This window comes from Hydractinia symbiolongicarpus, chromosome 15 (genome assembly GCF_029227915.1).
Source record: "Hydractinia symbiolongicarpus strain clone_291-10 chromosome 15, HSymV2.1, whole genome shotgun sequence".
In the NCBI taxonomy this organism is placed as follows: Eukaryota; Metazoa; Cnidaria; class Hydrozoa; order Anthoathecata; family Hydractiniidae; genus Hydractinia; species Hydractinia symbiolongicarpus.
Window position 1 is genome coordinate 7150873 of NC_079889.1, and position 12051 is coordinate 7162923.

General features: G+C 35.5%; 1 protein-coding gene across 1 annotated transcript; it reads right to left on the bottom strand.

The window, feature by feature from the left end:
* Positions 1–8805: 8805 nt before the first annotated feature.
* Positions 8806–10290, bottom strand: LOC130628671 (uncharacterized). The gene is made up of 2 exons (XM_057441656.1): positions 10254–10290; positions 8806–10163 (listed from the first exon to the last, which is right to left on the bottom strand). Exons 1-2 carry the CDS (start codon positions 10288–10290, stop codon positions 8806–8808), a joined length of 1395 nt encoding a protein of 464 aa, XP_057297639.1.
* Between the last annotated feature and the right edge of the window lie 1761 nt (positions 10291–12051).

Here is a 12051-nt window from a genome sequence, read left to right on the forward strand (position 1 = left end):
CTATATATATGTCATTTTATGAATTTTCACTTTTAAACACCACCTCAATGTCAACATTGAAATAGGGCTATTCGCACCGTTGTTCCAAAATTTTGATATAGTCCGGGTGCCAGGAGGGGTCAACTATGACAGTCGGGAGAACAAATTCAAAAAATGACTAAAGTTGATAAATTTTTTGCTGACGTCATCACTTTTGTATTTAACAGAACAGAGAGCGAAGCAGGGAAGAGTGACAGGTAATCTTTCGAAACTACCCCAGGCTCCACCATTTCGATATGAAAATCAATGAATTAACCACTATGTTCAAGTTAGTTGAAGGTCATAAGAAATTTCCATGTCTTTTTAGCGACTATAAAAAGACGATAAAAATTGTAGAAAGAAATATTTGAGTATTTTGGTGTTGTAGCCTACAATCATGGCCAAAACCTTTGGAATTTTCTGTCAAATCTACCTTTCCCCCTTTCCCCCATGTACAAAGTTGAGATAAGCAGCTGGCCTTGTTTCAACATCAACTTTGTAGCTGGGGGAAAGGGGGGCTAGCTAGATTATGTCAATATTGTGTAGAATTTCATAAGGTTTTGGCCATGATTGTCTGCAGTGCAGAAGAAACAAGAATTGGCCTAAAATATAGCAATACACATATTTTTTTTGAACACATGCTCCCACACCAACACAAACTCATCCAGCATGGGCACAGCCTCATTCTGGTGCCGTTTTTTGATTACTAGCCTCATTCTCGTGCTATTTTTTGATTCCCAGCCTCATTCTGATGAAAAATGTAAACAAACCAAAGTCTAAGGCTGTAGAAGGTATCATGGTGATTCAGCTGTGTTGGTGCATGTGTTCAAAGTTACTAGGGGGTCTTTCACTGCTAAATTTGTGTCTTTAACACGTTGAAAGGTACTAGGTAACAGATTTTGCTGAAAATATGTACAGTATATAACCAGAAATATATAAATTACACTCTACATACAGCTATAAACAACAAAACAGAAGAAAAATGTCCTTGTCCTCAGACCAACGTAGTGTTTACTTGATTACGTATAGCCATGCAGATCCCGCAAAAGTGGATAGCAGAGAGAAATTCGCAGGCATTTGGGTTGATGTGTTTGGCACGGATCTTGTCAAACAGTGGGTGTGTTCCTGTGAAAAACATAGAAATGATGATGCTGTACACTATCATCTCGCCTTGAAACTGAAAAGGGTGAAGCGATGGAAAATCGTTCGGGAGCAGGTTATTCGTAATCAAGAGATTGTTTGCAATTTTCAAGAGTTTCACACAAATTATTATGACGCGCATAGTTATGTAACTAAAGAGGACTTAGATTATGTTACTTCAGAGGGCCATCCTATGCTCGCAAACTCACCTCAAACGAAAAAAGCATCAATAGCAAAAAGAGCAAGAGTAGTAGGTTCTGCATTAGATTTGCGCGTACGTCCAGCTCAACAAAATAAGAAGCGACAGCGGCTTGACGCAGTGACTGTTTACGACATAATATTAGAAAACAATATTCATAACGAACGCGAACTATTTGTGTTGGCTTATTCACAAAAGGAAGAGGGGAAAACTGACCTGTTAGAGTACGTACTAAAAATTTCAGACAAACGGAGGGCAGAATTAATTAGAACGGCATGGCGGATCGAAAATTCAACAAAGGAAAGTGAACGTTTGAAGCAAACAAACATGGAAATACTTGAAAAGGCGACAGAGAATCAGTGTGTTTGCTACGGGCAGTGGAGTATTCACGCTATAGAAACTCTACATGAAAATAACATAGACATTGAACATTTCAAAACAGCAATAAAAAACGCAATACAACACGGTCGTAAAAAAAAAAAACAATGTGATAATCGTAGGTCCATCCAATTGTGGAAAAACATTCCTGTTACAACCAATCACAGAAATATTGAAATGTTTCGTTTCGCCAGCAACAGGGACATTTGCCTGGGTGGGAGCAGAAAGCGCGGAATTAATTTTTCTTAACGATTTTAGGTGGACCGAGAAGTTAATGCCATGGTCTGATTTTTTAAATTTGCTTGAAGGCCTTCCAGTACATTTGCCGGAACCAAAGACACACTTCGCAGAAGACATCTTGTGGACCAGAAAAACACCGATATTGGCTACCTCCAGTATGCGAATTCGCAAATATGATGGTGGTGTTGTGAATGATATTGAGACAGGTATGATGGATACACGGTGGAGGTATTTTGAATTTGTCAAGCCTATTATGAACCCAAAAGAAATCAAACCTTGTCCCTGTTGCTTTGCAAACCTGATTCTCGGTTGACATTGTAATGTGAACGGTTCACGCCCGTGAACCGTCAAAATATAATAATAAAAGAAATATTATTTTTTTTATATAACGACGGTTCACACCCGTGAACCGTTTCTGTTAAACTTACAAAGCTATTTTATCCTGTATTGGTTTTGTTATATATGTTATGTTCTTATATAAACATGATATAAAAAGGTATGTACAAAACAGAAGTTGATGCACAAATACAGCATCACCAAAACAACAAGAAAACTCTAAATGGGCAGTTTCAAAACAAAACAAACACACTTTTGTCTTATCCAAGGGGTGTCTGCTAATATTTTGTTCTTATTCCTTTATATTTGATTATCATATCCAGACGTTTCGGCATAGATTCAATTGTACGGTTTATCACGTCAGCTGGAAAGTTCACAATGGTACGTTTTACTCTTCTGCAGAACTGTTCGTAGCTTTCCTTTGTGATGCCAGTGTCTATTGCCTCCTTTTTCAATTGCTTACCGACCAAGTGAAACACATTTTCTATTGGATTCAAGTCTGGGGATGGAGCAGGTATCTTAAATAATCTACACCCTATATCCTCCATTGCAGCACGTGCAAGGGCACTGTTTTGGGATGGATCCCCATCTTGCAAAAATAACATACCTCTTTGGTTTGCTGATTTTGCGAACATATTTGGAAAATGCTCACGGATGAAGGTTGCGCACATTTCTGCATTTACATTTCCTGTGTAGTGATGGCATTTGATAGTGCCAGCTCCATAAGAAATTGCGACCATGAATCTTGCTACTTTGCCTCCAACGCCTTCTTTTTTTCCTTTCGCAGTGCAATGACGACTTAAACTTTCACCATGTTTCCTTCATGTCCTTGAACGCAGGGTGCGCGCATGTTGACTGGGATTAGTTTTGTGTACCCACGATGTACCATCCAAATAAAATGCGATTCCCTCCTTCCAAAAAGTAGACGGTAATCGTTTACATCTTCGAGCAAATTTCAACCGTTCGCTCAAGTCTTTTTTAGACAATTGTCCTTTACGCCGACACTGTGCATATGTGTATCCCATTTCGTGTAAATACCTTCCAACAGTTCTAACAGTTCAGTTGATATGTCTTTAGTTGATATACACGCTTCATGCTGGATGTCAGTCGAGCAGAAATTTCCTTCGGTTTCCCGTAATTTCAATAGTGAAGCAACTATTTTTCTTTTGTCTCTGTCGGTGCCTTTACGAGGACGGCCACCACAATTCTTTTTCGTTGTGTTTATGTTAGCAGCAGGAATCGCTGCCACAGGTTTTTTCATGTGTCTGTAAATTGTTGTTCGAGAGTACTGTGGGTACAGTGTCTGTAGGTGGGCCAACGTTTCACCCTTCTCTTGGTGAAGGTACCGCAAAACCAAAGATACCGCCTGTGGCATCGGTTCACGTTGATTTTTTGTTTTTGTTGTCATTTTTTTTTCAGCTGTAAAAGAAAGGAAAATAGTATTATACAGTAAAGTTCATATCATTGTTATGTACATGTACATTCGTTTGTTTACCTACAATATACAGAAGCCTAGGAACTAGAGTGTTATTCACTTAGAACTATTCCGGTTAAGAAGCACCCCACACTTCCCTGTCTCACACGAAAATAAGTAAAACTTATGTTTCAGGGCAACCCATCTTCTTTATTAAGGATATTAGTATATGTCAACACAGTAACATTTTGCAGACAATCATGGCCAAAACCTTTGGAATTTTCTGTCAAATCTACCTTTCCCCCTTTTTCCCATGTACAAAGTTGAGATAAGCAGCTGGCCTTGTTTCAACATCAACTTTGTAGCTGGGGGGAAGGGGGGCTAGCTAGATTATGTCAATATTGTGTAGAATTTCATAAGGTTTTGGCCATGATTGTAGGCCGCTAGAATAAGTACAAGGATATCTCAAATGAAACACTTAGTTTACTTCGCACTCAAAAAATCTTAAGAGTCAATCAACAAAATTTGTCACAATAACCAGAGAAACAAAAGCTTACCATCAGTTTCACTGTTCAAATTTTTTGACGTTGTAGCAGATGTTTTGTCACTCGCTGCAGGTGTAGAAGAACTAACAGTTTTTTTACTGCTCGCATCTCCTGATGACGTAGTAGAAATTCTGTCACTTGTCGCAGATGTTGAAGTGTTGAACTGATCAGGCTTGGCTAATATATAAAAAAAGTACTATAAGCTCTATTACTAGGGTGATCAAGGCTTCATAATCTTATTGCGAAATAAATCTATGTCAAACATACCAAAATCGAAAAGATTTCAGCCAACGATTTCAGCCAACGACACCAGCCCGCCAATACATCCAGAAGACCCAGCACCCATTCTTAATCACCCAACATTGAGAAATCGGAAAACAAGTTACTCTCAACAAACAAGGCTTTGACAAAAATACCTGAGTCTTCCTGGAAACTTTATCAACGTATGTTTCATAGCATTAGTTTCACTTTGAAATTGGGAAAGAAAGAGAAAAAATAGTCTGGCTATCGGGAGTACCAGTTAGTGCTTTCAATGATTTTGCTATTAAAAACTCAATCAGAAAACAGATTCACCTTTCGAATTACTTGACATTGTTCACCACGTCTTCTTCGCAGCCGTCCCTTGAACTTGACCTTGAAAAAGAGGAAGTTTCAAAACGCAGAAGGAAGTTCATATGGCACATGGTGAGAAACAATACGAAAAAAATTTGGCCAATCAGATGCCGTCCTATACTATCGAATTTTTCTCTTGCTTGCCTACCAGGGGGGGGGGGATTTAGAAGTAACTGCAAAAATTTCGTACACAAAACAGGAAAAAGACTTGTGTTAATACCAATTTTCGATGAAACTGTAAATTCATAAATAACAGGTAAAAAGTTTCAGATTAATCAACAATGAGGTTTCACAAAGAAAAAACGTGGTTTACAATGACCCCCGTACACAAGGCCTCGGTCCTGGGGTTAGGCTCTGAAAAATACGTACACCAAAATGCGATTTCGAATCCCAGTTTTTCTGAAACCAGGGCCTCAGGCAGGGGAATTACCATCATAACGACGTAAACCACATCATCTTCAAAACATTAACAACATCATTCGCCCTTTGTTTTTCAGCTCTGGCTGAGACTTTCGAGCAACGAGAAGGTTGCGAAAAGTAATGTAATCAAATAAATGAAAAGCCCTTAGCAGGGTGAAAGGTTTCGGAATTTCATATTTTCTTTCTCGTCATTCCGCAGTAAAATGTTTCAAATCAGCTTTTTCAAACAGGTGTTGAGACGTCCGTTTGGGAGGGAAATCTCAAGTATCGGCACAGAGCTTTGGAAGGGAGAGATCGCACAGCCCTGGGTTCGAGGTTGTTGATATGCAACTTTGTGAAGTAAAGATTTTTAAAATCGTTGGAAGGACGGCGTTTCATATATGTTAGAAACGCTGTCCCAACGTCGAAAAGTTTCAATGTGCCCCTGGGAACGAAGTTGCATTTTGAGCATGCTATACACCGTGAATTTCTATGACCATCCTCGCAACTGTCGGGCGCACCAGCTCGAGAAATCAATGGGGCGGCGTCAAATAGGCTAAAGGGCCGAGGTGCGATACTGCTCACTCATATCTCATTTCAGTGATAAGTCATTTTCAGAGCTTCCTTCTCCTTTCTTGTGCAAACGAAGAAGCGCTTGAAAATATGTCGCTGCTCGTGCCTAGTATGGTCATTTTGACTTTGTTTCCTGAGTGCAAATTGGTCTGAAATTTTTTTAATTTGTATATCATGCTTTGAACCGGGTGAGTGAATAAAATACATCTGTTTCATAAAACAAACCAAGACGTACGTAAAACAACTCGTATTCTTAGGCAGCTTAAAAAAATAATTATTTGAGGAAACACGTGGACATGAATTACACAATCATTACATTGGATCAATTTGTATATTTTTGTATATTATATCGTACAATGGACGGCTTTTGTCATTAATTTACAAAAAACATACAATTTTGAATCGCATCACTATAACAGTATGTAATATAACATAATGTAATTGTCGGTAAGTTACATTTATCGTCAAATATTCAATACTTCAAAATCACAATAAAACTGATTACAGTTGCCCTGATAACAAGAGGAACAACATAAATTTACTTTGAAAATACATGTTCAACAGATCAGAAAAGGAAAACTCTCACTCACAAAAATAAAGGACACGATGGCACGTTTAAAAAAACCCGAATAGTCATTGATTTAATTCTCTTGAACAATTGTGTTGTAGTGGAGTATACAGATAAAATTATACAAAAAAAAAATAATTATTCTGAATTCTGATTTCTCAACATCTTACAACTACTAAAATATCTCATTTGTTTAATACTCGATATCATAAATACAATAGCATCATCCGTTTTTCGGCTTGATACCTTGACAATATCTTCATACTATAAACTAATATAACTACTATAGGCAATATGCAAAGAGTAAAAAATATTTTCAGCTTCTTGGTCTAGAAAAATATATATGTTAACAACATTCAAAATTAGGCAATTCATGGAAAACCTTATTTTGTATAGAAATGCTACAGAACAACAATCGAGTATTGTACTTGTTATGTTACCTTCTTTGTAACTATGGCAACGAATTTTTTTTATCAACTGTCGTAGAATTTTCGAATGTTGTTTTGAATGTCATTCTCATCCGATTTAATTCTTAGAACTAATAAAGAAAAAATTGAATACTACAAGAAAAGATTTAACAAATACTATTAGAAGAAAGAAAATGGATTGGTTTATATACATAAAACATTTACTTTGATATTGAATGATATATTACAAATACAGTACAAATCAAAATTTGTGAGAGTCAGATCATTTCTTCAAATTATTTCAAATATACTGAACATCGCAATGCATTTTGATTCATGAAGAAGTAAAATACATAGTTGAAGGATTTATACGTAAGTAAGCAAGATGTTAGAGGAGTTTGATGTAATTTTTTCTCCACATTATTTGATAGAATTGTGCTACAGGTGTCACATTTTTACTGTTCGATCAACGTATACGATGAAAATATTCAACTTCTTTGAGTTCTTCACACAACATATACCAGTTATCAACATTATAACCATTCCATATTTACACCTCATCTTGTTTGTGAAAGTGTTCTAATTCAATTAGAATTTGTTCATACCATAATTGCCATGTTTTAATTATCACATACAAATTTCGTTCAAGGATCTGAATTGTAATTTTGCACTCACAGCATCTAGGTTGAAGAAAATTGTGTTACAAAACAATCAATAGAATAGAAGTCGTGTGAAACAAGTATGGTTTTAACCAAAACACAAAAACATACGCAGCAAAAAACATATTTTACAAAAAATAAATTAATTGAACAATAAATTTATATAAATACTTGAAGAATTCTGTATAATGAAAACCACAATTTAATTAAATTAAAGACTGGATGCTACTATTATTTGAACTGCAAAACAAAAAGAAACGATTTTGGTGAGAGCAATTATTAAAAATTGTAAAAAAGATGAAATAGGTAGTTTCAGTGCAAACATTCTGTGTATTGAAAATTCAGCAAAATTATTGTCCAGAAAACTAGTAGTAGTATCCAGTATTTGGAGAAAAGGTGAGGGTCATAAGATTAATAGAATGAATACACTTATGAAAACAGAAAAATACTTTTTGAAAAAACAATCCTTTCTAGAAAAGGTTCTATGTACATAGTTATAGCGATTTGCAAAAAAAAAATAATTATTTGAGGACACAAGTTTTCTTGTATGCAGTAGAGCAGTAAAAACCTCCTCGATATAACCCGAACCGTCCCTCACCTTTTCTCCATTTGAAAAAAAGAAAGAAAAAAAAGAAATTAAAAAGCCCCCTTCTCTGAAGGAGGTGATCTTGAGCCCATAATCAAAGGCTTTGTATATATTTTTCTCTCAGATTTCTTTCATCGTTAGTCTAAATTTCACTGCATCATGATCTGAAAAATGAAGTGTATGTACTATGCTATTAACATCAACTTGATCAAGCAACGTTTTTTTAATGTATACATGATCAATGAGTCCACCAAATAAATGAGTGGATGATTTTACAATGAGTTCATAGTTACCAAGTACATTCATCAGTTCTTCATTTGAATTTTTGGACGCGTCTATGTTAAAATCTCCCATTATTATGTCTATATCATCATATAAAAATTGTGTAAGACCATCAAGAAAAGATGGAATAAGCCATGACTGTTTTCTGTAAAGTAAAACAGCTGTTATGTTGTTATCACTGAAACTGGATTTTCTGAATGAAACTTGACTCACTCCTGGTGAATGCATGCCTTGAGTCGAAACAATTGACTCTTGATAACACATCGCTAAACTTTGATACTTATCTTGACTGTTATTGTAAATAAGTTTGAAATCACATAATATACGCTTAATTTCATCAACTGGCTGATTAGGTAACAGCTGTGATTCTGTTATCATTAGTATATCGCTTTCTATGAGTTCATTGTCAGCTAAAATATCAGTTGCATGTTTATGTAGCGACCTTGTATTTATAGCAGGGTGATAGTTATAGAATTTTCAGTCTGATCGATACATTCTACTGGATTCAATATATTCTCAGTTCTAAGCCTTTCATATTCATCTGTTACACTTGGATCTGCTTTGATGGCTGATGATTTGTACAAGCCAGTCAAATACATCCCTTCTGTTGATGTTACTCTGCTTAATGCAACATACATCTGTCCACATTTGAACCCTCTTTGACGTTCTAGATCGAAACTTACAACTGCTTTTTGTAGGCTCAATCCTTGAACCTTATGAATTGTACATGCCCATGCAAGCATTAAAGGAAACTGTGTTCTTTTTATTACAGGAGAAGAAGGTTTATTAGTCTTCAAAATAATATCAACAGATATTTTGCTAATAGGCACTAAACCAAGTTGTTTACCATAATTATCTTTTTTAGAAGCATTATTTCCAGCCTTGGAATCATCAAATTTAACGTAAATTTTCACTACATTTCCTTCAGTGTTGGAAACCACTTTTTTAACTGTGCCAACCTGGCCATTAATTAATCGATCTTCAATGTCTACATTTGATGTCAACATAACTCTTGAATCTACTTTTATCATCAACACTGCTGTGAGTCCACCTGTTTCACTTTGACTTTTGTTCAAAACATTATTAATTTGTGCACGTGAAACATTTTTGGGCATTCTATCCAATGCAACAACATTATACAAGGTGTTATTGTTTTTTTTCAGCATATCTTCGTTGTGTTTCTTTGCAGGAGAATTCTCTGCGAATATATGAAGAGCATCATTGGGATAATTTGGATCAGTAGAAGCAATAAAGCGCGATTTAAGTAAATTTTCACACTGAGGATCAACATTTCCTGTTCTCACTTTATTCAATACATCAATTAGAGAACTGTCACCTTTTTGTCTCATAACTTCCTCCAGTTCAGCCAACTGGAACTTTCTCCATAAAAGGTCAACATTTTGCATGACATTATTACCATTGTACAATGCATATACAGGTGCTGCTTTTATGGGTGGTAGTTGATATAAATCACCCGAAAATAGTACACTAATTCCAGCAAATGGCATTTCTGGAGGACAACCAAATATTTCTACAAGACGTTGATGTATGTAAAGTAACAGTTTGTTTGAAACCATTGATACCTCATCTATTATGATCAATTGAACTTCTGAAAGATTATTTCTCAAAGTAGACCTTTTTTGATCAGTTAGCCTGGGTACAGTCTTGCCAAAAACATTTATAGGTATTTTCAATCCAGAGTGGATTGTATTTCCATTTATATTAATAGCAGCAATGCCAGTGGGGGCTAACAACAAAACCCGAGGTTTTTCAGGATCCTTACCACGATAACTAATAGTTCTCGTAACTGATTGAAAAAGAGTATTAATCAGATGTGATTTTCCACATCCAGCTTTTCCAGTTAAAAAATGTATAATGGTTCATTTTTTTGTCTAACTTGTGAATTTCGATTTTTGACCAAATCTCTTGCCCATTTATTTACTACATTAAAAATTAATCTTTGAATTTTATTCAATGATCATATCAGACTATTCAATTCGTCATCACCAAGAAAAGTAGGAGTTATTGATAAAGATGATGTATTGTTATTATTCTGTATTTTATCTGAATCGTCATCATCATCGTCGATATCCTTTTCTAACATTTCTGTTGCAGCCAGCATTTGCTCTACTTCGTCATTTTCCTGTTGAGAAAAGGCATCAGGATTTTGCATCAAATCACTACGAAGATTATTTAAAGCAGTTTCTACCAATTCTCCGTATGGCTGAATAATTTGTTTGTTGCAGTTAACTATATCCAGAACTCCAGGCTCATACAGTTTTTCCATGTAAGTGCCAGATCCCTGTCCTTTCAATTCAGATTCATTTCGAAACGGATAGTACATGAACAAATGATGGTGCGCAAAACCTTCAGGATGTTTATCTATTTTTGGACAATGCATTCTTAAAACAGCTTTAACTTTTCTACATGATAGGGTTACCTTTGATGACATTAAAGGAACAGTTTTAGGTAGTAAAGGAGATGAATGATTTTCCTCCATTAGGTCATCTACTAAAACCTCAGGTTGGTTATCATTTTGGGAATCATTTGGCTTTGATTTAACGTAATAATTAGCTAAAAATTGTGCGTAACAAAATGTATCAATAATACGGTATTTTCCACCCTTGAAATTCGTATCAGGTCTATCCATATATCTGTCTATCATATTATGCTTGAATACATCAATACTGTCCTCGGGTAATTCTTTAATTTCATCTACCGAACGTAAAATTCGGTAACGATTTTGTGGAATATTAGTATTAGCAAATGTAACACCGGGACATGTTTTTCTCAACCATAGTTCAGGCATGATATGGTAAACTGCTTCTTGAACTGAACATTCTCTTTTCGTTGAATATGCCCTAGCGATATCTTTCATTAGTTCAAATTTACTTTTCTGTAATTCCTTTGCTTCTGTGGCAGCATGTTTCATCGCTTCAGAGGTTTCATCTTCAGATTTGGAAAAATAAGCACACATGTAAGTCACAGCCTTGTAATGGTTGAAAACAGGTTGAATGTCTAAATTAGCTTCCCACGCCATCAGGCCTTCGATGAAATAATTGTTTACAAAACATGAATTTGGTGGCCGCTTCAAATGCAACTGAAATTCGTTATCAGAAAATATAGTTAGCTTGTTATAATATTCATGTTCGGTGATACCAAGTTTTGCTAAAATAGTTGGTATATGATCTAATTGACAAAAGCCTTCTTTCTCAGGATTTAAGAAATTGACTTTAAAAGGATTCAGATTTTCATCAATGTATGTTTTGACCTTTCCTAGCAATTTTTCTCTTTGCTCTAATATTCTTGATTTCATTTTTTCATCCATGTCAACTGTTAGAGGTTCAGCAACAATAGTTTTTGCTGTAAAAAACTTTCCAAATGAATACCTACAGGGAATGTTCTTGTATTTTCGACATGATTTTGAATGGGCGTAGATTTGAAATGTTTTAACAAGATTATGTAATTCCTCATTTTCCTCAGCATCAGGTATGTTAGCCTTAATGATGGCATCTACAAAATCAATATACTCCTGCTTATTTTCCTTGGACAACTTTGGGGCACCTATAACCCATAGAAATGAATGTATATTAAGGCTTCCTCTAAATTGAAACTCAACCCTGATAGCATAATAAGTGACTTTCCCTAGCGGACCATTTATAACAATCTCTTTGAAAAACACTTCAACTCGATAT

Excerpts from the sequence above, each read along its gene's own strand:
- LOC130628671 (XM_057441656.1), bottom strand. The coding sequence starts at position 10,290 with ATGGGCAAGAGATTTGGTCAAAAATCGAAATTCACAA. Across the intron at positions 10,164-10,253 it reads TCAAAAATCGAAATTCACAA|TTACGAGAACTATTAGTTAT; the intron begins GTTAGACAAAAA and ends TTTTTCAATCAG.